This window comes from Amblyomma maculatum, chromosome 1 (assembly GCF_055883805.1).
Source record: "Amblyomma maculatum isolate TAMU_Amacu chromosome 1, ASM5588380v1, whole genome shotgun sequence".
Classification (NCBI taxonomy): Eukaryota; Metazoa; Arthropoda; class Arachnida; order Ixodida; family Ixodidae; genus Amblyomma; species Amblyomma maculatum.
Window position 1 is genome coordinate 318,286,611 of NC_139344.1, and position 25,827 is coordinate 318,312,437.

Genomic DNA, 25,827 nt, shown 5'->3' on the forward strand with positions numbered 1-25,827 from the left:
TCTAGAATTATTCGTTGCTCACTCCATAACATTGTGTGACTGTGTAGCAAGGTAACAGTCCCATGTGCAGTTATCATTCCAGACAACAGCATAACTATGGGTTAGAGTGTACATCTGCTTGAACAGTGAGTGTAACAGTCTGGGCATCATCATCGGATGAAAAACTTTCACCATGAACCTCATCGGAGCCCCACTGTTTCTTCTTATCTTGCACAAAATATGCAGATGATTGCACAACGCTTCGGCTTGTCTTGTAACTGTGACCCTCCTTCCTTGCAAGCGCCCCTGTTTCGCTGTGCCCAGGCTTTTCAATGGAGTTCTCCCCATTGCTTGATGGCTCGAAGCTGTTAGAAACTACAGTACTTTCTGGTCCACTGCTGCTGCTGCCTGCCTGTGCTCGTTCATGATGTGATATGTCTTCACTTTCAATTTGTTCTTGTACATCTTCAGATCCAGAGGTAAGGAGTAGGGATGGACTGCTTAATGTTTCTGCGCTATAGTTTGTCTCACTTGAGTAGACTTCTTTTTCGGCGATATCCACAATATCCTCGTGCGTCTCATCGCCCGACTCACGATCCACACTGGGACCTTCACTGCTGTGATAGTCCCCTGCTGCGCTCGATGCAGTGGTTTGGATGCTGCCATCTGCGCTTTCTTCATTAGCAGCCTCAGAATTGCTTGTCGTGGGAGTACTCAAGCCACTGCTGGAGTCTTCTGCTGTAGTGCCTCTTGGCATTGGTCTGGGCTCCTCTTTTGACAGTGCTTTGAGCCTCTTTTCAAGTACACACCTGTAACAGGGGCTTCCGCCGTCGAGCCTTACGAGCGAGAAGTGACCCTGGGAGCCACCCAACCGCACACCCACGTGGTAGCGGTACTCGCAGCAGCTGCTCAACTGCACGTCCCTCATGTCGTCCACGAATATCACGATGCTGAACGGGTAGCCGCAGTGCCTGCGAGACGCGAACGTCAATGTGTCTCCCGGTGCCACCCGGCCGTCGTAGACTGTTAACGAGGTGCCGCCGCAGTGTTGTTGCGTTACCCTGACCGGCTGACGAACCTCGGCGACCGCCGCTCTCCTGCCCGACCCGTGGAAGAGGAGCGAGACCTTGCAATCTGACTTCTTGGGGAAGTGGTTCTTGTTGAGCAGCTCACCCCTGCCACTCGAATTGGTGCTGTTTGTGGGCGTTAAGCTTGCCCTTCTCGCAGTCCGGGATGCAGAGCTGACGAAAGCTTGCTGGGTAGGTCGCGGCATCACCAGTTTGCGTTTCGACGACGGATTCACGGGAAACAGGTAAGGTGACACTGGCTCCCTTGGCGCCGCCGGAGGAACAGCGACGTTGCTTCGGCACGTCGCACAGGTGACGTCTGCATTCCTCAAGCTGACGCCGCTGTCACCGGAGCTGGTCGTGCTGGCGTCCGTGCTCCCTCGGGAGCCCGACAAGGAACTGGTGTAGTTGCAGCGGTGCGCAGCGGAGTCGCCGTTAGGTTTACTGTCGTGCCGGAGACATCGCACGAGGCCGACGCGGGCCAAGCGCTGCCTAACGAGGCTCTTGTGGAAGTGGGGTCTGAGATGCTCGTCATTGAGGCTGTCGTAGGAGTCGATGGGGCCTGTGGTCTTTTTGTGCACCGCAGCTACCATCCACATTACCTACGTGTGTCCGCCGCTGTTTGCTGCTGACCGCTATGCGGTTGTCATGGAGACGGCAAGTTTCACCCCTTCATCAGGTGCGCCCTCGGCATCCCTCGGTCCCACTTCGTAGCACATGCGCATTAATAAAAGAAGGGCACTCGCAGAATCGGTATGCTTCGCACGAGCGCGGTGGATTGGAATGCCCGTGCTGGAGCGCATCTCGCAACGGCAGTGCGTTTCACTGTAAAGCGTGCTTTAGGCGCGCCACTCGTAAGCTGCAGTGAAGCCGCCCTTGGCATTTTGCGTTGAAATCCCCTTGGCCCCTTGCACCAAATTAAGATTTAAGCTTCACCTTAAAGGCCCACTCTCCGGTCGAAAATATTTTTTTCCCCGGTGACTGTGAGCCACCGCAGTCACCCAATTCTGTCGTGTTTCTCTCCTTCCGTTCCCTCGCGAAGGTTTTTCACTCTCCTGCCCGGTCGTCTAGCCTCCGCAAGACAAATTACCCTTCTTCCTCCGCTTTTGGCGGAAGGTGGAATGTGGCACTCCGCGTGCGCGAAAAAAAAAAGGGGGGGGGGGGGGGGGGAGCGCGCGCCGCTGGATTCAGACCGGCCGTGGCGAGGGAAAAGCGCGCAGCGAGCGGTAGACACCCATCCTTCACCCTCAGACAGTGAGACGGACCAATGGACGTCGTTTTCGACAAATACGTCATAGCTGCGGCTCCACCACGCACGGCTCGACGCGCCAGTGCAAGGAACGGGGAAGCTGGCTTCCCGAAGGAGAGCATGAGAGAGCTTTGATTTGTATTTTCGTTGTTCTGCGGCGCGTGTGTCACTGAAGCATTTTGCAGACTATCTCCGGTACCTGATCGAAACACTGGGCTACTTCGCTTAAAAGGTCCTTCCCTGGACAGTGGCCCTTTAAGAGTAGACGCGACAGCACCTTCAACACTGCCATCTTAATTGTTCCGCGAATTTTTGCATCGAGAGGCTGGCAGAGAGTTTGGCAACGTGTTAAACGTCATTTGGTTTCTTTTTGAAGCGCAAGCTTCCCTACACCATGTATCGGCCAAGATCAACCTGTCCGGCCGCTTGACATTTGAAAAGGTGGTGTGACCTTTACCTGATTGTCATTCCGTGAGGGACACCTAGAGAAAAAAAAATAAAAAATTGCGGATTGAAGAAGAGTGTTATAGGGTATATCGCGACTACTATCAAGGTGAAGCTTCAGCGTCCTAATCCAAACCATATTATACCATGCTTAACACAGCTTTTGCTCGTATCGCTGTATTAAAGCCATGCCTAAGCCCCGCGTGCGTATTTTGCTCTCGAGCTGCCTGCCCGATCAACCTAACGTCAGAGTGGCTGCCATTCTGCTGCCTGCACAGCACTGCTAAAAGCTGCAGTCGTGTCTAAGGGGATTCTCGCCTCAGGATTGCACTGCTGAAGTTCCGCACTGGACAACAAAATGACGGCTGTGACGCCACAAGGTACAAAATTTGGCGGACTTCTTAGGATGGGTATTAACCGTATATCCTGACCATGAAAGGGAAATAAGATTGGGATGGAGTACATTTGGCAAGCACTCTAAGATTATGAATAGCAGCTTATCTGCATTGCTCAAGAGAAAAGTGTACAACAGTTGCATCTTACCTGTACTCACCTATGGGGCTGAAATGTGGAGGCTAACGAAGGGGGTTCTACTTGAGGACAACGAGGGCTGTGAAACTAAATATGATAGGGGTAACGTTAAGAGATGGGAAGCACAGAAATAACTAAAGTTGCAGATGGAAGAGACAGGACATGTAGTGCAAAGAGATGACCGATGGTCGCTTAGGGTGACAAACTGGATTCCTAGGGAAGGAAAGCGTAGCAGGGGTCGGCAGAAAGTTAGGTGGCCGGATGAGGTTAAGAAGTTCGCAGGAGTAAAGTGGATGCAGCTAGCAGATTACCGGGTTATTTGGAGGAATATGGGAGAGGCTTTTGCCCTGCAGTGGGTGTAGTCTGGTGCTGCTGGTGATGATCGTTACCACTCCTGACACAAGGGGGGAAGGTGGGCGGTACAAGCGAGTCCGAGTTGGAGCACTGCGCTTTGCAATTTGTCGAAAACCAATTGTTGTACCAGCAATACAGTGTGCCCTTGGGGACCAGCTAATTGAGACCTGGTGTATAAAGTAACACAAAATTTGACTGCTAGCCTGTACCGGATAGGCAAGCTGGAGGGAAGTAAATGGCGGTGTTCCACAAGAACACGAATCTTGTGGTCCCAGCAGCTATCCCCAGCAACCGTGGCAACATGTCGGTAAACTAGTACTGCTGCGAGCAGATTCAGTTGGAAATGTTCACCTGGGAAGAGCCATTTCTCAGCAATGCCGTCACAATTTTGCCATAAAATTGGCTGCTTTTTTTTGCCGCTCTTCATGCCTCATGTTGTCATAGTTCTGGGGCTCGCACCACCCTGCTCTTTCTGTTTCTTATGGCTTCTGCTGCGTCTCCCATCCAGTACTGGATGAAGCCGCACTAACACATGCGATTGAGTCTTGCTGGGTTTCCTCACCAATATTGGCTACCACCGTAAACCTCAGAAAACTGAAATGTTAACCTTTATATCCTCTGTACTTCATTAGCTGAGAACAATGTGTGTAAGTCTGAAATAAACATGTTATTACTATGCTTGTAGTCTAGAACTTCTTACTCAATTGCAAACCCTGCAAAAGTGAATAAGTAAAACGGAAAGACTGCACTGTCTACCCAGGAGGCGCTAAAATAGCATCCCCAACTTTGGAAACTCAACATGCTATGAGTTTAGCCAAAAAGGAATCCATTTGGAGCTACAGTACAAATGTAGCACTGATGCAAGATGTCGCACATTAGACTTTACTTTGTGGTGCCCTGAAACACCCTCTCTGCCCAAAATACATCAGGGCTAAATGCAGGGGTTATCACACCTGTCCATTTCCATCACAAGTGGCTGTTCCCATTTGAGTGTTTTTCCTCATGAAGCAGCAGTGTAGTTAAGCCATGTTGGGGCATTGAATGCTCCGGCATATGGACACAAATGCAAAGAGGAAAGCAGATGCTTGGGGCATTCATAATGATCCCATTTATAAACATTAGTACATTCATTGCACAGCATGTCCAACAACAGCATACACTGCTGAAATCAAAGCATCAGGTTTCCCAAAGCAAAACAGGAATGCTTAAAACAAAAGTACTATTTTCTTATATACAGTAGCATGTGCAGCAAGTTACCTTCCTTTTGAGTTGATTGTAGTGCGGTATACTGAAATATCTTTTGCATGAGTACAATCTCAAAATGTATGTCTATCAGAGTCGAATGGCCTCGAGTAGAGTGTCATGTAATGCCCTCTGTTGTAAACTAACTGGGCATTAGCCATGATGCCTTTCTTTGCAGACTTGTTAATTAAATTACGACTGCTAGAAGCACAGCCTCAAACACTTCCTTTTATGTCTGCAATGAAATTCACACTTTTTCCTTCGAATGTATTTGTGATGTAAAACTAGACCAAAACTGCATAGCAAGACGTGTAGCTGTTTTGATAAAGATGTAATTAAAAATAACCTTGAAGCCTTCATTGCACATATCTATGTGAGTGTGTCCAACAGTTTCCATGTACCACCAAATAATGGAACAAAGGTTGCAAGCAGCTAACAAAAGGAAAAAGGACTCGTTACATGCCCTAGTTGTGGGGCGAGAAAAAACTGGTCTCAGGTTTTTTACAATGTACGTGTGTTAACAAGACACGTTCCCATATACCAAAATATACAAGCAATATAATACATCACTGCAAGAGATAAGACACTGCATTCAGGAGAACCACCTTGCATATTAATATCAGCTTTATTGCATTCATTATAAGTACTGTGAAGCCTTTTGCAATCGTTTTAAGCAGAAATGCACTATTACAAATATGTGGCCTACCACAAATGCTGCACTGTAAACAGGCACGTTTGCATCAGAAAGTGCCAGAAAATGTGGGTGGCACAGGTGTCTGACAACTAATAACCACGCACGTGCCTCGGGCTGCATGACTTTATTGCAGCTCGCATTCCGAGTGTGAAAAAAATATTTCCCTGAATAAGGGATCTTGTAGACCACAAAGAGCCCCAAAAGCGTTACATTTCACAGGACTCCTTAGCACTGTTACATGCTCGCAAGTGTCCACCACTTTGGTACCTTCACATCTGTCAAGATGTGCTTGTAGCAGTGATTAATATACATATGCGAGGGTTAAATCTAAGCCTATGCCTGCTCATGACACTATACAGACAACACTTTGCATTTCAGCATTTCAATCAGCAAATGTGAAACCTAGAAGCACAAGATCACTCACTAAATAAATTCTGGCAGTTTAGTGTCCTAAGGAGAGCCTGTCTAAAACACAGGCAATATATTTCTTTCGCCGATTCAGTTGCTGTAGCTTTGGAGATCTGTTGTGGTCAACAAGTTTAGCACGCTCTAACACTGCCGGTCAGCATGTAGTTTCTACCACCCCTGAATACAGCGTCTATCTCCATATGCCCCGTTGGCTGCCACCAAGAAAATGCATATGCATATTTACTATGTACAAACACACTGTACACACACAAAAATAACATAAAAGGGCCCAAATAATAATACCTGCACATAACTACACTAATGAAAAACAAGTTGCTATAGACCTTTTCAAAACTGGACAAAGGGCGCTGCCATGTTGGAAACGGCTGTGCTCATAACACAGGAAAAAGCTGAGGATTCTCCCCTCACGCCTGCTTCACAGCCCAGTTAAACCGGTTTCTCCCAGGGTTGTGAAACGGTCTATTGCTGCAACAAGTGCTCAGCTTCAGTATTGGCAATTATGCCAAACGATCCCTTCTGCACGTTTAGTTCCAAATGGAAACAAAGGAATATATGCGCAATGCACAACTGCCTGTTCTCCAAAAGGAAACCTTTCAGCGGTTCTACAAAAACCCACCCTGTAGAAACCTTGCCCTTACTATGGTTTAATTTGTTGCCATGGCAATTCATCATTAAAAAAGTATTAAATAAAGCCTTGAGCTAGGCAACATATAACCAAGCTTGTAAATGCGTGCATCTCATTTTTCATTGGCCATATTCATTGGTAATAAATTTCTTACTGATGTCAGTACAGCCAAGGCGGTCTAAATTAACCAAAAGCACCTTCAGTACAACATTTTTTGATGGCCCATGAACCATTTCGGGGCACTGGACCCCACATTTCACAATCTGCCATTGATATGCAGCCAGAACATCCAACTTGACTATATCATCAAGGCAACACACAGTTACAAAAACTAAGAGCATATGGCCACGGCTCTGAAGAACTTAGTGGTCTGATGCTACCCAGTTTCACATTGGCATTTTACATTCGCTGCAAATGCACACGAGTACTATAATAATGGAGACACGATAGGGTGTAATGCTATATAATCTGTGCAGCATGCAGTCAGAGAGTGCAGTACACAATTTTCAACAATCACTTTTGCAGGAGTTAAAAACAAAAGCACAAGCATATCGAGCCTCTTGGCCTGTTTACAAGAGCATAGACTGATAAATCATAAAGTGGGTGCACAGCCAATAAAAAGGGTGTAAGGAACACAAAGAACCGAAACAATAAGTGCACATATGAGCCGTAGCAGATGTGGTCGCACCTACAAAGATGGGCGAAGAACAAAAAATTGTAAGGCACCGAAAAAGCAGTGCTTCCAATGGCCACTTGTCAACAAAGTTGCTATTCATGCCCACTCTCTTCAAGCACCAGCTGTGCTGGCATCATCCGTCATAGCCAGTACAAGGCCTGAAATGTGTGCATTTTTCAAATATGTCACCTTTTATTTGTAGTTAATCTCAAGGAAACCGGTTTGTTTCATATTGACTATACAGCATGGAAAGGCCGTTGGCAGAGTTAAATTCATAATATGCACCATGAAAAAAAGAAACCTTTATTCGGTTGACTATGTGCCATAGACCTATAAGATGATACAAAACTAACGAAGGTATGAAATTAAAGGATTTATAACGCTTATAACTCTAAAAAAACGAAACAATCACTAGACGATATAGCCCACAACAATTCTAACAACATACATACACTCACATCTGTGCATCACAGGCTCTTTATATATTTCTCACAGTAAATGGACACGACAGAAGCTCTGAATAGCATATAGCATACGGGTTTGCACATAACGTATAAACAAAGGTTAGGAAATTACTCCAATTAGAGTCTACTTTAGAGCAGAAACTTACTTGCTGGGCTCCAAATAAAGACTCCTAAAGGCAGAACTAGTTGATTGACTATACAAGCTTCTACAATGCTACAACAAGCTGCTTGTTCTTGTTTCTTACTTCCTCCTAGTATAGCTTGTTTCTAGATTTGTCATTTCTTTTTCTCTTAATGAGTGACTGGAAGACAGTCTCCATGTTTTGTGCCCTCAACACAGTCTGGAAACAGAAAAGGCAAAGAAATATTGCCGAAACATAGAGCCAGCCCAGTTCAAGCAATTCTCTGTTCACTTACCGTGGCACTGACAAATATAGCAGCATATGGGCACTCTTCTGCATGGTGCCAGAAATATCCAGATCAATAAACGCCTGAAAAATTTAGCGAACAATACCTGCTCGAAAGTGGCAGCGCAGAAAGCACTTAAAAATAACATACTGCACTTTAAGGCTGAACTCTGGCTTTGCCAATCATTTGGATGCGAAAGTGAACGGTGCGTGATGTGCACTGGACCCAAGTGAGGCAGTACTACTTTGCGCACGCACATGAACTAGCCAAAGAGGACACATATGCAATGCAAAAACCAAACAAACAAGACTAGCACGCGGCATACAGTTAGGCACCCTGTGCCGTTCAGTGAATGTGTAGGAAAGGGGGGGGGGGGGGGGGGGCTACTTTTTCAGCAGTGCCCCTCAATGTGCTTTTTTTTTTCTTTCAAAGACAGTTGGAGGAGAAGGCAGTGTGCGGGTCAACCTCCTACTTCTCGGCGGCCAGCATCTCCTGGATTTCATTCTCCCACTCTGGATCATCACCCTGAGCAGCTGGGTCAGTCGCCACTACCTCGTAGTCTTGGAGCTCCTGCTGAAGCTCTTTCTCCCACTCATCGTCAGCTGCACAAAGAGTGGCGGGCATTGCCATCACCCTCTACCGATCATGTCGCAAGAGAAAGGTGCTCCAATTGAGTGTATGCAGTGGAGACACCTGGTGGCACAGAATGAAAACCTCTACTGCTGCTCCCGATGGGCAGCACGCTGTGAGATCGCCACTGCTCTGGTTCTGCTACCGTGGTTTGCAAACAAGCAGAACGCACATTCTCTACCCACCCTGCCTACATCAAATGCTCTGGATATTTCACCCCTTAGGATCTACACAGAGATGTCACAATCAGCATCTAAGGTGAGACACATAAGAGGTATAGACAAGCGTCATGTTTGTAAACAAAGGTGGCGCTGCGATCGGCAGTGACAAGGGGTGTACGCAAAAGCGCGGCATGCCTACACTGCGCAAAGCGACGCTGCCTTTGAAACCAGTTCGCGCGTGCGAATATATTAAAACGTAAGCTTCGCTTATACGTAGAAATAGCTTGGTTTATGCCTGGAGAGTATTTCCGTACATTATCAGTCGATTACAGCTAGAATTACTTGGCGAAGAGCGCTGCATTGGCTTCCTTCTCTGTGGCCTCAACAGCGCGGCTGCGGTACGTAGGCGACGGCCGTGAGTGATTAAGTTAAATAAAAACGAGAAAACGCAATGTATAAGAAAGACTAATAGTCAACCCTGTTCAACTCCCAGGCCTATTCCTAGCGCATGCAAGGAGGACGACGATGTGAATGACTCGAAGTGTGTTTTCAAATGCTGACTCTTTTGACTGCGCGCCTTTCTAGCTGCTTCAAGCACTTTCACTTAAGGAACAATATTATCGGCAACTATATATAGTAAACTAGAAATCACATTTCTAGCTCACTTTACCAGCAACTTAAGTCATAGAATTTCGTACCTAAAAGGGAGAACTCAATCTTTTAGATCTTTTTAACATGTTGGCAAAGTACACTGCCAACTTGCTTTCGCCTGCCCGATAAAAAAGACGTTAACGTCTATCTCATCTTACAGATGTAGCAAGGTCATTCACAGGTTAATATGTACATGAATGCCAGTACGAAAGCTCTCATTTTGTTCTCTTTGCTGTATAGGAGAGACGCATGAGTGCAGATGAAACGTTCTCCACGATCGCAGCGAAATTTGCGTGATCTGCTGAGCTTCAATATACATGGAAATTTTTTATTCAAATGCGCATCATCTTATTCTGCTTATTTTGCACCCCTCATAGTCGATTCCTCTTTGGGACATTGAACTCCATGTACCATATATACTTAAATATCCTGCTCGATCAGAGCTAGATTGTACGTGGATATTTAATTCGTTCGTCAGGATCTTATCATAACAATGTTTACTATAGAACCGGTGATGAAGAGACTGGTTGAAACTCGTGAAAGTACAAACAGAGAAAAGCCATACTTTGCAGGTCCGGGCCTGTTATAGCCAGCAATATCGTACTGGAGTGACCGCGCTCAAAGTAATTGCAATTACCTTCACAGCAGCGTTTGTGTCCTTTCTGTGTGAACATATGCACGGGCAGCACTGCAAGTGAATAGAACTCACAGTGCAGCTTCCCTGCGGGATCATACGCACACGGAATATATCGCGTCTCAACTTCTTACAACTTAATAGCATATCAAAATGGGCACGAGCTGCAGGCGTTTGTTCTTGCGCTATTCGTCGTGCCGCCGAAAAGCAATCATGATAATTAAGGGTTGCAAACGAACTGATCTAGTTTCGGTGAAGAACTGCAATGCATATATATGTTAGCCGCGAAGGCAATCCGTCACTGAAGAGTCTACTTGTCGCGCTCAATGCCGCTGCCCTTCGCTCTCATCTTTATTCTACCACGAGAAACGTGTTAAAACAAGTGCCATTTTGCTTTTTGTGCCTCGTGGCGCAATCAACCGCACCACAGCTCGTAGAAATATTGGGAATTATGCCCGAAAACACAGCAATCGCCGTGCATCCAATGCAGACGGCCCGCGCTTTTGCCTACACCACGAAAGTCACTGCTGTCGCCAGCGCCACCGCATCTCCGCTGACGTCACGGGCTGACGCTTGTCTATAAAATAGCATGCACTCACTTTCAGCGTGACTGCATGGTCGCATTAGCCTTTGGGTACACCGATGTTAACACTGTGAACTTGCATTGACAGCTTCGCGGAATGTGGAATACATGCGATGACTGCGAATAAAGAACCTCGTGGGATTTAGTATAGTAGTTTGTTCGGTTTTGAAGCAATATAGAACCTCCTTGTAAAGACCAAACATATAGCGAAGACTTGCCCCTTACAAACAACGAATGTGCTACCATCAAAATATTTTCAGAGAAGTTGCACAGCAGCTCAGAAAAAATTAACAACCGTGGCTACATCTCTTGGATAAAGCAAATGAGGCGTGCTCTCGCCATCTCAAAACTGGCACTTTCACAAATTCCGAGCTCGAAGAGTTTGTCCTAGCCACATAGCACCCCTATACCCATGAAACAAAAGGGTCATTTTTTTAACCTACATCAGCTACACTAGTGTAGCAAAACACCATTGGAGGTATTGGAGATTTGCTGCACGGGTGTAGCTGGTGTAAGGTAAAAAAAAATGGCCCTATTGTGACAACTGAAAAAGCAATGAAAAGGCAGCACTAAAACTGCAGACAAGCACCAGATAAATGTATGACAGCAGCAAACGATGTCGCTCAGTTCTTGCCAACTGAGTGAAACATCGAAACAGAAGCGAACACATGGTTTTTGGTTTGGTTTATGCAACTTAACATCCCAAAATGACTTGGGCAATCAGGGTTGCCGTAGGGAAGGCGTCTGGATAATTTTGGTCACTTGGAGTGCTATAATGTGTACGGACATTGCACAGTTCATGGATACCCTACATTTTGCTTCTACTGAAACGCAGCCGCCATGGTCTAGATCAAACCTGGGTCTCCTGTCTCAGTGGTTGAACATCCAAACACTTAGCCATTGCGGCAATGCAAGAATTTCTGGCAAAGTATTGTAGATGCAGTTGGCCAGGCCTTATGTCACCTGTACGAGCCCACGCCATAGTGGTTCAGCGTTTAGGGTGATCAGCTTCCGAGGCAAGTGATGCAGGTTCAACCCTGGCCAAAGCGGCCTACTTTTAATGCAGGTGAAACGCAAAAGGTGTCTGCGTGCTTTTGTGATGTCAATTCATGTTAAAATCACCACAGTGGTCGAAATTATATTGAAGACCTCTGCTACAGTGCCCATTTGCACCCCCTCCTTCATCACTTCTGAGTGATGATGAGTCTACAAAGCAGTCTCCTGTCCGCAAAGGGGATTTTAATATTAATTTCATGTGGGATGTGACTACATGGGTGCATATTACGACGCCGACACTGCAAAGCCATGATTTGACAAAGCCAATGTGTGCGAAGTACGAGCACTTCTTGATTGCCAGGAACCTAAAGGCGATTTTTTTTAGATGGGCTTTCCACTAGTTTCCCTGAATGCACGAAGTGCCATTAATTACCTTTGATTTCAGGAATCTCGAAGCATAGCACATTACTGTGCTGAGATGTTGGAAAATGCCGATAGTATCTGCAGGTGTGAATAATGAACATTTTATGGAACTTAAAACCTTCAATAAAATATACTTGGAGCAGGAATGGCCACCATATTTTCCATTTCTCATTGAAATTAAAAATGTTTTGCTGATCTCAAGGCGAAAATTTGATGTACAAGAAAATTTAGTCAATTATGTGTTTGACCGGCAGCATGCTTATTAGTGTAGAATATTTTCTAAATTAAGTACTTTGTTTGTATTTCCTGTATTACGTATTATGTATTGTTTGTATTACGGACAGCTAGCACGTACCACCCTCAAACCAACGGACTGACAGAGCGCTTCAATCGCACACTAGGTGACATGATGTCCAAGTACATCGCCTCCGATCACTCCGATTGGGACAAGATTCTCCCATTTATTACCTATGCCTACAACACCGCCATTCAAGCTACTACTGGATCCTCGCCATTTTTTCTGCTGTACGGGCGTGAACCTTCGTCTCCACTCGACACCATCCTTCCCTACCGTCCTGATATCTCAGAGTATACATCGCTTTCAGCAGCTGCCAGGCACGCTGAAGAATGTCGCAAACTGGCTCGCTCACTCACTTCAGACGAGCAAGCCCAGAAACAAGCGCACAGTGACAGCAGCCACTCTGTCCACCAATTTTCTCCCGGTGCTCACGTGTGGCTCTGGGTCCCATCGACACCACCCGGTCTGACCAGCAAGTTTATTTCCAACTACCACGGACCCTATCTAGTGCTCCAACAGACTTCTCCCGTCAATTACCTAGTTGAACCGCTAGCCGCTTCCACCGACCTTCACCGCCGTGGGCGTGAGATTGTTCACGTCGACCGTTTGAAGCCTTACTACGATCCCGCATTCCTTTCATGTCCTTGAGTCGCCCGGATGGCTCCTCTTTTCTGCAGGGGCGAGATTGTAAAGAAGAAGTTAAGATTAAGTAGGCAGATTGCCGAGAGAGAGGAAGAGAAAGTGATTTGGCAGACCAGCTGACTGCAAGTTAGGCCAACCCCGCTCCGGTCCTGCTCGCTACCAGTGCCCGCTACCAGTGCCTGGATCCCCGCTTAACATTCCATATTCTTTGGCTGTCACCACCTGCAAGCAGCCTTATCAGTTTTGTGGTTGTGGTTTGTGGGGTTTAATGCCAAAAAGCAATTCGGGCTATGAGAGACGCTGTAGTGGACTCAGGAAATTTTGGCCAACTGAGGTTCTTTAACGTGCAATGACATCGCATAGCACACCGGCGCCTTGCTTTTCACCTCCATCGGAAAGCGGCCACCGAGGCCGGGATTCGATCCCGTGGATCATTTCCTAGAAACTTGCCCTGGACTTCGGGCAGCACGAAATCTAAACTTCGCAGCCACAGTCACCATTTTAGCCAATCACTTTACACAAAAATCTGGACACATGGGCCACAGGCCTGCATCTCTAAATTTGGTTCGCTTATGCCGAAAAGCACAAATGTACAATAAAAAAAAAAATAAAGACTGCTGTCTTTCTGGCCATCAACATGTACAGCCTTTGTCAGAAGTGTAGAGCCCGGGGGTTCGCTTTTAGGCCGTGTAGTGGTGCTGATTTAGCATTAGTGGAAGTTCTTCCTATTGGAGAGGGTAGGACAAAAAATCTTACCATAAAGAGATTCGCAACACTGGAAATGCATTACAAGCCGCACGAAGCGGCTCAGAAGCAGGCCCCTTGGGCTCTACACTTTTGACAAAGACTGTACATACTAGGCACAGAGTCATGTGAAGTGCTCATTAATTTCAGCTCTATGCCCATATAGCAGGTCTTCCCATGCTCACATGCGCATATGCATGCCACTATGCCATTTCAGCAGGCTGTCATTGTCACTGCCCATTAGTCACAAAAATGTTGGCCCCAGCAAGCAGCACAGAGCGGTGCTGGTAACTGCACAGCAGCCTTTATTTCCAGTAAACCGCATGGCTTCTCTCACCTTTAGAAGATAGGGGAAAAAAATGGAACTGATGATCAGCCAAATTATGTGTACTCAGTGACCTCACCCGCTTTGTCTCCCATGCCAAGCTGCTTCATGCCCATCTTGACTTCTTCCTCGGAGATCTTGTTTCCTTGAAAGGTGTCGGAGACAAATTCGTGTGTAGGGCTGTCCAATGCCTCTTCATCGTCGCCACCTGCCAGGTTCTCTGCATCATGTGAGCAAACAAAAACAGCGCTGCACAGCGATGTCACAGACATAGAAAACAGCGAGGCGTGGCATTCATGGCCAGAGTATAACCTCTTCTAGTCGTGTAATAGGAGAAGTAAACAACTAGCACATCCATCCCAATACACAACGACAGGGAAAAAAAAAACACGGACTAGTAAACAAGCACAAAGGTATGGGTATCGTATCATGGCAACTGCTCATCTGACTTCAGTTATATAAAATTATGCAGCATGAACAGTGTCACTCTAAGTGGCAAATCAATGGCACATGCCCACGAAATTGACAGGTGTTAGTCACTAAACGCGAGTTTAAAGAGAGATATGTTCTTGAAAATGTTGGCCGCACTTTCTTCAACAAATTAGCCTAGGCCTTGCTACAAATATGAGAGAGCTGCGGTGCTTCCTACGAGACATGGATCATACATGTTTTTTCACAAAAGAGAATATTGCACAAGTCTGAATCACTGGAGTCTGAAAAATCGCAGTCGTGGCTGAGTGGTTTGGGTGCTCGTCTCGGCTGCGGGAGGTGGTCAGTTCAAAGCCCGCCGCTGGACACCCACCGGTAAAATGGGTACAAGTGTCCCTCGGCCCGGCGCCCAGCTCTCTCAGGGGTGTGCGTTTGGAAGAGGCTCTGCTAACCCTGCTATGCTCCTCCGAGAGCTTAAAGTTTCGAACAAACTAATGGCCTGCAAAGGTCGGGTTGACAAAAAAAAAAAAAAAAAAAAAAAAAAAAAAAAAGAGGGCCACATAATGGGCTTTTGCCGCACAAAAGGACTTATTGTTGTCCGATGGCGGAACTGATTACTGCCACATCGGAGCAACTATTTGAGACCTATGACCCCTTTCCCAAACATTTCACCCCAAAGAGCCGAGCACCAGGCCGGCACCACAGCTACCACATAGTAGAGATCATGACAAAACAACAGTAGAACCTGTGTTCACATACGTTTGCTACTTTCATCAGATGGGCTCTGTTGTGACGAGACTGAAGAAGTGTCACCACTGCTGCTGCTTCCTGAAAAGTAGAGTGAAGACACTGCTGCTAACTCTAGATCATCAGACCAAGGACATCTGGAATTGTCAGTGGATCAGAGGAAGAATGTTACAAACTCGGGGAATTCTAAAATAGCAAGTGATAACAGCCAAAATGTAAAAAGTTATCCGGAACCCTCATGCTACTACAGCTTCCGATAGTGCTATCATAACAGCTCAAATTGATACCAAGATCTTTAATTCTCAGACAAGAGCTTATTATAGAATGCTGCAATACATCAGAAATGCTACAGCCTCTAGAAAGTTTTGCTGAACACAATGGCAAACAGGTTTTGTTTCACTATGCTTTTGGCTGCTCCCTTCGAGACCAAGTTCACCATTCTATTTCAATGCATTAGAAGCTGTGTCAAAGTTGTGCCTATGCAAGAAGCTGTCATTCTTAAGCTAGTTACTCCATGCTCTCCTTTTAGAAGGATGTTGGGCTGAATTGTGTGCAGTAAACAGACAAGCTTTTGTGTGTATCCATAAAATACAATACCTACTTCAATGAGGTCACATTGATGAGTTTGACTGCTAAATCACACTTGATTCACCCGTTCACAAGTGTTTTAACTTGTGTTGTGAGCAAGATATGTTAGCTAGTAAATACAAATTGAATGCCCTTTATTACACAACTTTGGGGTTCCATACAAATCAAGGCAATTAAGAAAATAATTGTACAGTAAATTCACGCTGATTCATATTTCAGGTTAATGTGCCGCCACGGTAGTGCAGTGGTTACAGCGCTCGACTACTGTGCCCAAGGAGGATTGAATTCCGGCCAAGGCAGCCGCTTTTTGATGGAAGCGAAAGGCAAGAAACCCGTGTGCTGTATGATTTCAGAGCAGGTTAAAGAACCACAGGTGGTTGAAATTTCCAGAGCCTTCCAATACGGCGTCTCTCATAGCCTGGGTCTCTTTAGGACGTTAAATCCCACAAACCAAGCCAAACTACATTTCTAGTTAAATCAAACAACATTTATAATTGTGGTTAGCTAGGTATTAAAGCTGCTTAATTCATACTGCAGTTTTTCTTTAAAACGCTTAATTCAAACTTTTTGTCTTGCTCCAATGCTCCCAGCATGCAAAAGAGAGATAAGTCAGATATGTCAGGCCTGAGGCGCCATGCAATCTCAAAATTCGGCTCCTCCAAATGATTAACTTGGAAGTGGTATGAAAGAGGAGCCACACTGAGGCTCGATCAGCACTCCAAGTGATCGCAAGCGACACGTCACCATATAGTTTTGTTTCCTGAGCTTTGCTACTCTATGGGACCGCAGTAATAGCAACTATTGATTGTACATTGAAACGCAAAGCCCAGCTACGTGCCATTTTGTGCTCCAACTGGTGCGTCGGTGGTCTCATTGGTAAACAGCACATAGTACATGGAGGGAACACAAAATATGACAGCACAGGTGAATGAACTGCCGTTACTAATGTGACAGCATTAAAGTTTCATCACAAAAAATAAAATGGCAGCTAAGTTATAAAATTCACTCATAGGTTGCCGGGGTGTGATGTCAAGAGACCAAGCAACACGGTCGAGCTTGCACTGGTCGCACGAAATGATCAAGTGTGGCGGCTCGATCTGTGGCAGTTCGCAGCAGCGTCTGGTTGTGCGCAAACATGTCTAGATAGCTCTGTGCATCAGCTTGGACCACCATGAAAGCATACGTTACTGGAGTTGGGTAATCTCAGTGCATAGAATCAGTGTAAACAGCGTGCTGCAAGGACGCAGGAGGAGAGGAAAGTTGAGTGGGCTTTATAGCTTTTACATTCTCAACATGCACTGAAGTAAATAGCTGCCTCCTAAGTTTCTTTACAGTGTTAGTTATATACTGCATTCATTTGCAAGTTTCCCATTATTCCTGGACCTACTACCTCACATGTTCCACAGATGGCACCACAAACTCGTGTGCAGCATGTTCTTTCATCTTGTGCTGCACAGCAAACATTGTCGGCTTCACCTCGCACTGTGCAGGACACTGTCATCTTCATCATTGTGCACAGGCACAAGAGCACTATACTATCGCCGCAGCCGTTCACGCCTCATGCAAAACACTTTCGCACCGTGCATTGAACACTGTCACTTTGTGAAGTTCCATATGTACCGCTCCTTCATTAACATAGGTAAATGCGCCATACACGTATGCCATCTCGCTGAACACAAACACCTTAGCCGTGCCAGTCAGGTTGCCGAGACCACTGGACAATGAGAAGCCCGACTAGTCCGCTGCGGAGAACCTTACCAAGCATGGAAGAGAGCTAAAATCGAAGCAGCAGCAGCGACTGTGGCTGCGGCCAATGGCAAAGCTCATGAAATTTAGTTCAAGGATAGTTGAACCTCTACAATCTTTTGGAGTAGTTCTACTTTGATATTTCCAACCACTAACATACAGCACTTCATGACAAAATTGTGAAAAATTGTCACTTTTGAGCAATTCTCACTCAAAAGCAAATGACAGCTGCTTATTTTTTTAACTGAAACGTGATGCATTGTGAAACCTTTTTTTTTTCAGGTTTTTTTTCTCTGCAGCGATTCGAACTCGACATAGTAATTCGACTTTTTTTTTTAAAGTCTTCTGAGGTACCAATAAACTTGGTTTTACTCTATCAGAGAACCAGTGCACTGCAGATTTTTTAAAGCAAACATCAGTTGGAGACTGCTGGTCAAGTAAACACATCAGTGCCTTCCACCAATATACATTTCGTGCTTGTTTTGCAGCGTTTGCGCAGAAACAGGTTCCAGTATACTATTTGTATGCATAGATGTCTGTAACGCAAACGATACTTAGTTTTCAATTGTGCTAATGAGCATACCTGATATTTCAAACAAAAATCTCTGGCCCTAGGCAGACTCGCACCGCTGGCGCTAACCTCATCATTCAATCGGGGCGATGCACTGCAAGAGTAACCGTAAGTGGACGTACATCACCGTCATAAATATACAGCCTATAGCAAAGGAACACGGAGCGGATGCGTGGCCAGGAGGTGGCACACCTGTTTTCTCAGCGCGCCTGCTGCAAGGGTAAAGAGGATGAGGGTGATGGGCTGCCTTGCTCTTTGAAAGGCAAGACGGTGTTGTGCTGGCTGCGAGACAGTAAGTGAGGTGTTTGTGTCATTAGTTGCCTGGATGGAGGCGATTGCATCGATGCAAAGTGCAGAGTCACCTTGGCACACGCTCTGAAGTTGGGGCGCAGGGTGCGAGTGCCAAAGCTGTCACAGGCGCTGGAAATTAAGTCGTGGCAGCTGCTTTCTCGCATTGCTGACTCTGAAAGAAAAACTGGAGGGGCCGAGAACGTTCCAGGCATGCATCGCCATAAAGGAAAGAAACAAGAAAAGTCGTGAAGAGCGCTTAGTGCCTGGTTGCAAGCAGTGCATTTCTTTCAAAAGTGTCTTACTAAAGTGCATTCCTTGTGTTTCTTTTTCTGTGATCTGCGGCTGTTACAAGTCTTTGAATGAACATTTAATTTTAAAGTGAAAGACATCCCCCGAAGTTTCATTTAAGCTAATTGACTGCATAGTAGAAACTGATGGTGAGTTGTAATTGCATGAAGACACCTTTAGGCAGAGTGCCATGGTGCAATATGTTATTTGTCTATACTAGGTGGGGTCATCGACCCATTTTCCAAGCACTTCATCATAAAAAAACGAGCGGCCAAGAAGGCCTGGTAGGTACCTGCTGGTACTAGGGAACAAACCCCACACTCCCTACATACAAGGTCAACACTGAAACGACTGTAGTCCACTGCTGCGATAATTTTGCACATTAGAACGCTCTCGAAGTGATTCTCAGAAAGATGTACAAGCGTGCCCTCGATCTCCCGATCAACACATCCAACCAGCGTCTTATGGGTCTGGGGATGATAAACACATTCGCGGAGCTCCGAGAGGCGCACTTGACTAATCAATACACAAGACTTTCAAAAACGCCGTCGGGACGCCGCCTATTAGCCCGACTACACATCCACCACCCAACATTTACGGAAGAGCGCGTACGCATTCCTGAAATCTGGAGATACGCCCTGCACGTACGCCCTCTTCCGGCCAACATGACACGTGACGACCACAGTGGCAGGCGCCTTGCGCGGGCGGAGGCACTGGCCCGTCACTATGGGAACAAACACGGAATTTTCTACGTGGACGCCTCCGGCCCTCACCATGGGGGTTGGTACACAGCCGCAGTCGTCCATCAAAAAATCACGGTGAATGGCCTAACGTTCCGAGCTCAAGACATAACACATGCGGAAGAAGTTGCCATCGCGTTAGCCGCCGCAGACAAGGACTCACGAGTCATCATCACCGACTCGAGAGGGGCCTGCAGAAATATTAAACAGGGGTACATTCCTCTCTTTGCGCACCGCATCCTTCAAAACAGTGACTACCTCGGGGCCCCCGCGTCTCGAACGATTGTATGGGCTCCAGCTCACATGGGCCTCGAAGGCAATGAAACGGCCGACGCCGCCGCCCGCGCGCTCACTCTCCGGGCAACGCCTTCAGACCCTTATGATACGGATCTCGAACCCAATCCGGCTCTCACTTTTCGAGAAATTATTGAATTATTTCAATTCGGCCATGCAATTTATCCTAAGCCTTGTAAGGGTCTTACAAAGGTGGAGGAACGCACACTCCTCCGCCTTTACACCAAAACGCTGCTGTGCCCGGCAGTTTTAAAACACTTTGATCCTGCATGTACGGGAAAGTGCCCGCACTGTGCGGAGAAGTCTTCGGACATCTTCCATATGGTGTGGGCATGTCAGTCAACCCCGAACCTCACCCCCAAACCCAACCCCACCCGGGAGGACTGGGAGGCAGCCCTGCTCGGCTGCTCCGATCTGGCAAGCCAGAAGGCCCTGGTTCACCGAGCCCAAGCCGCAGCGGTCGCCAATGGGCTCCTGTAATGAGGAGCCCACCTAGTGTTTGCGTGAGGTTGCTCCGGCTACCTCAAGCTTCCTCCCAATAAAGGTTTTACACACACACACACACAGATCACAGGATAACTTTAGGATAAATATGTATAGTAGGCAAAACAAACACCTGAAAAAAAGAGAAAGAAATACTAATACAACACAACTGGAGAAGCTTTTTTTTTTTCTTTTTTCATGGAAGGACCACACACAACCACCTAAATATTTGAAAAATGAGCACCACCCCATCAATTTAAAAACTTCTACAAATTTTTTGAAAAAGAAATTTAAGAATGAAATCTCCACACTGGTCAGCGACATTACAGTGAGACAAGATGGACTAGATGAGCAGCAAAGCTGCAGAAGTGAGAGAAGGATTTTGTGGCACGCACCTGCACCCTTGCCATGACTGAGTGCACTCAGTTGCGTTGACTGCTTAATAAGTGAGACTCGATAGAAATAGTTCCTCCAGAAGTCTGTTTCAGGAATCCTGGAATAGACAAAGGAAGACTGGAGGCTCAGGGCAGGCAAATAGTAATGCCAGGAAACAGTGCATTATCTGAAAACTCCCAGTCCCAATACAAGAATTGCCACAGCATCACCGAAGGCACTTGTCCGTATGTATGTACAAGGTACATTTACCAACGGGTGCATCAGAAGCACATTTATGTAAGTGGACAAGTCATCCCATGTGATATGAAGCAAGTCTCCAAGAGTTGGCTCATGCTTCAGGTTTGGAACTGGAGCACTATAGTGAGATTAACATTACCATAACTGAAAGATTTAAATTATTTGGTTTTGAAACCACTACAGGTAAGCAAATGCCTGAAGTGTTTATGGCTCCATTCACACAGAGTCATTGCCGTTTGACCATATCAGTAAAGTTTAATTAAGCAAACATTACACACACCTCGCCCCCCCTCCCTTCCCATATTTCAGGACATGTCAACGTGCATACACGGCCTAGTTGGTAACATGCCTGGCTGGTGACACAAAGACTAAGGGTTCGAACCCCAACTAAAAAATGAACTTTTTTATTTACGTAGAGCCAGCTGTTGTATAAAGTCGTTTGAAACATGCACTAACCTTCAATTGACATTACAAGTCCTCTTTTCAATAACCTATTCCCATTCCAGGCACCCATGCATGGCATCATGTGTGATACAGGTTTTCTGATGCAACGCTGCTGCCCAGACGACACTGGCTTTTTCGATGAATTGGGTGTTAAAATGAATCTTGAGAGAAAGCACGAACAGTTGATCATATCTTTTGCATGACCTCACTTTGAACAACCCACATCCAGCAGTGATTCCATTGAAGCTGTTTTCATGAGTTTTCAGCTTGGCACAGCTGCTGTCAGTGCACGCAAGAGACATTTGTTTTTTGCGCTTATTTCAGAGCAGGAAAGAAAAGGTGCTGAGAATAAAACTATCTCTAGTCATGCTGTCCTTCAAGCTGATTGAAATTTAATTAGCAAAATTGAATAGCTAAGATTAGTACAAATAAAGCACACAACAGCTTCCTCTGCATGGCTGCCACAAACATCATGCCAATTTAATTTCAGTGATGTGTGCCAGTAACTTTGAGGCACCTACTGAAAGTCATGCGGGGGACTTACAACGTACAAAGATAACCTTCATTCACTCAATATCTTTCGTAAAGACAGAAAACATGTATTCTACATCAAAAGCTTGTATAATATGTCTATTCAAACACAGACCAAGAACAAATATGAGCCACCTATCTGAATTCTGAAATGAGAGGCCTAAATGAAAAGAATAAAGACATTAATCTAAGTTCTTTTCTTTTTCTTTTACAGAAGCAGCAGAATATCCAGACATACAACAAACATTTAGATCCACATGGCTCTACATTCATGACACACAAAGAAAGAATGCCGAGACTTTTCCACCTTCTCTCGAAGTGCAAAAGTGACAGTGCTGAAGGTCATGACACAGGACAGTGGATACTTATGGAAGTCAGCACATCAGGGCAATCAGGATGCAGTCATGTACACTGCACTAATTACTTCAAGAACGCCCGCCTGAATAAACATGCATTAATTTGCACCTTCTTCTTGGGTGGCAGTGTGCGCCACTGATTGATAAAGCCCTTCCATAACGTTTTCATAAAAGCTGGTCAAAAGCAGCACATATACTGCTGCTTGTAAACCAGCATCTCTTAAAGGGCTACAGAAACAAAATTTTGATTACTTTTCCTTCTTGTTAATGATAAGTAAGATATTGCTGTACACAGATCACCATGTGGTTTTTGCCTACAACAGCTAAATAATTTATAACTGAACCTTTTTTTTTTTTCTTGCCTGTTTTGGTATCAGTTTCAACAGCCAAACAAATGCTATGACGTCAAGATGAAGTGTAGTCACATGATGGGATAAAAAAACTGCATTATAACTGTTGCAGATTCATTCGTTGTGATCCCTGTTCTTTAGTGAATTAAAATGATGAAGGAGCAATTACAGCAGATTTTTCATCCCTTACATGACCTAGATTTAACTTTGATGTCATAGCCACTGCTCAGTTGTTGAAACTAAAACAGGCTAAAAGGAAATTCGAACTGAAAATTTGGTATCTATACTCCTTTAAGACACGCTGGAAGGGGAATGGCAGACACAGTGTTCGATTACCGAGGTAGGCGCCAAAACAATTACTCTTTTTACATAAATTAGGGAGATACTTAAGCTCTGCCTTAAGGATATGACACGATGGTGGCCTGTGGTCCAAATTACACACACACTGATTAGCATACATGCGTAAGATGCCAGTTTATGTGAAAGACCACACGACATACATGTAAATTCCCGCTTGTTGCCAAGCCGTACATGCATAGCATGACTTTGTTCATTGCCTGTCTGGCTTACCATCAAAGAGTCGTGGGTTTAAATCCCCCCAGAAATGTAGAGTTCTTAACATTTTTCTTTGAGCAAAATTTACTTCATCAAAAAAGTAAATTATCTGACACACACAGCAATTTTTAATTCGCATTATATATCACGTTTTAATCACTTTACTGCTAAGTGTGACATCGTGTTTCATTTGAGCATTGTGGGGTGTTTGAAATTCCTGCGTGAGGCCATTTGGCTGTGATGTCATGACCGCAGCGGTCAATTAGGATTTCAGGGTGTGACAGGACAACGCCAGGCTTTCCGATAAACGGGAGCCTTAAAGCTGTCTCTCTAAAAGCGGCACACTACAAACTCACCATTTTGGCACAATTTCAAATCTCATTTTCTCGAGATTAGGGTCCTCTTGCAACAATGCCATCGCTACAGGGGACATGGTGACCATGTCGAATTCAAACTGAACTCCACTTGGTGGACTTCTCACAAAGTTTCGTTTATCCTGCAGTATTGAAAACGAGGTGAGATAATGCATGTAGTACACATTCACAAACCTTTGCACTTGCAGCCAGCAGCTAACAAGAACAGCCAGACAGCACAGCTTGAATCAAATAACCTCAACTCGCACCTTGCACAGTCATCACATTAGCCCAGTCGACACTAATTTCACTATACTCTACTATACTAATTACTATGAGTAATTACTCCCTTATTACAAATCTACTCCGCCTTAGGGGATTCCCCTAAATATTTGACCAACTAATTTCACTTTCTAAATAGTTATCATAATGCCCAGAGAACATGCATAGCAAAATGCACAATCTGATAAGAGCCAAATCACTCCTTGCTGACAGTAATTCCGCCGTGCACTTTTTTTTTTCTTCAGGAAAGTAAATGATATTAAATAATTGAGCATGACAAGGTAGGAAAAAAACAATTAAAAAATAGCTGAGAGCATGCTAAGCAGGCTGACAGGAACAGCATTTAAGTACTTTACAAGCCGAAATTGATTAAGGCCACAGGTGATCACTTCAAAAGAGGTACTTCCATATTAACTTGCTTTTGAATTTGAATACTTTGGAGACAAGTAATGTTTTTTTTTAAGGATAAACTGTAACAACTGTGCAAAGTGCTGCAATAAAACAACTGGTATTCTGTGCAGACAGCAGTTCAAAATTTGGATGATGACACAATGTCAAGATTACCGCTGAAAGAGAAAGTATTTGCTGCTTCACATTTTCTTCATCTTCGCATCCAACCCAAGGCAGGATTCCAACATCACACCTCTGTTTACTCTTCAAGAAGTTTTCCTGTTCCCGATTAAAATCTGCCAAGATGCTCTGGAAACAGAAACAATAACAAACATTAGATATATGTGACAGAAAAATACAATTCTGTGTAGAAAGAGAAGGAATAAGAAGGAGGTGAGACAAACTGTTAACTCACATTCTCTTCCACTGTGGTTTTGATCTGCTTGGCCGTCTCTTGAACGGTTTTCCCAGCTTTGTTTGCCACGGAGAAAAGGAAACCTATTGGGTAGAGAAAGCAAATCTTTCCAATACCACTAAAATCATGTGTTCAAGACGAGATCTAGAATGAAGATGCTTGGCTCACGACATGCGAGCGTCATATAGTAAACAAAATGAAACTACCACACGTTTCAACACAGGAAAGCTGCGCAGACAGTCAACAAGGTATTCAACGGCCGTCGTTTGGTTGGCTTAGGACGGCGAAAGAAGACCCACCGATCAAGCCGAGCGCAACATTTCGTTATGAAATGTCGAAAGCTTGAAATGCCCTGCTTTTGACTTACTTCCAATGGATTTGGCAGATTCCATCGCCTTGTGCGATACATTTTCAAGTGGGATAGTTATGCTCGTGCCCAAGGGACCCTTGTCATTTGAAGACGGAGCGGTTGCCGCTGGTTTTGGAGTGTCGGGCGTCGGAGGAGCATCAGTGTCCGGCCCAGACGTCGAGCCCGAGTCGCTGCCTCCGCCACTTTGCTTGGACGGCGCCACAGCAGGAGGCTCATTGGTGGCTTCGTTGGTAGGTTTGTTGTCGGGCGCATCGCCGCCCTCCGTCGACTCCGGGGCCTTGGTTTGTTGCTCCGCGCCTTTCGCTGTGTTCTTCCAAATATTGGAAATGAAATCCATGCTTTACGCTGAGCCCCAGACAGCACGAAGCTTCTTCAAGCGTAGTCACACCACAGCCCTTCAGCCTGCAGTCACAAATGCACAAGATTACAGCAACTACAGCCTGGCACAGCGCTACAGAAGCCGATCCATCCTGCCGCAGCTTGGCTTGACGACACGGGTTGACACTTCCGCTACACCACCGTAAATAAACAGTGGCCTTTCAGAGAATAATAATAGTTTCCTTGACCTCTGGTGATGCCGAACTTGTTAGAAGCGCTAAGAGCATGCCAAACCTATTGCTTCTGTCTAGTTGGTCTGGAGAAACGAGTGACGGCATGACGATGAGCCCGAACACATTCTAGTTCGACAGAAATCAACAGAAAGCCAATCCCCTAGGCTGGCC

General features: G+C 45.5%; 2 protein-coding genes across 3 annotated transcripts; both read right to left on the reverse strand.

The window, feature by feature from the left end:
• Nucleotides 1–50: 50 nt before the first annotated feature.
• Nucleotides 51–2,118, reverse strand: LOC146207214 (uncharacterized). The gene has a single exon (XM_084609541.1). The coding sequence runs from the start codon at nucleotides 1,643–1,645 to the stop codon at nucleotides 95–97; it is 1,551 nt and encodes a 516-aa protein (XP_084465667.1). The 5' UTR covers nucleotides 1,646–2,118; the 3' UTR covers nucleotides 51–94.
• Nucleotides 2,119–4,698: 2,580 nt separating this feature from the next.
• On the reverse strand, nucleotides 4,699–25,822 carry Sap47 (Synapse-associated protein 47kD). Of its 2 annotated transcripts, XM_084575506.1 has the most exons (8): nucleotides 25,103–25,816; nucleotides 24,736–24,818; nucleotides 24,495–24,629; nucleotides 23,652–23,791; nucleotides 20,822–20,919; nucleotides 15,438–15,506; nucleotides 14,329–14,469; nucleotides 4,699–8,764 (listed from the first exon to the last, which is right to left on the reverse strand). In XM_084575506.1, the coding sequence occupies exons 1-8, from the start codon at nucleotides 25,440–25,442 to the stop codon at nucleotides 8,631–8,633; spliced, it is 1,140 nt and encodes a 379-aa protein (XP_084431632.1). In that variant the 5' UTR covers nucleotides 25,443–25,816; the 3' UTR covers nucleotides 4,699–8,630. The 2 variants fall into 2 exon arrangements, with proteins under 2 accessions (XP_084431632.1, XP_084431638.1); XM_084575512.1 differs by lacking the exons at nucleotides 4,699–8,764; nucleotides 14,329–14,469; nucleotides 15,438–15,506 and adding an exon at nucleotides 15,544–18,805 and having other exon boundaries at nucleotides 25,103–25,822.
• Nucleotides 25,823–25,827: the final 5 nt, after the last annotated feature.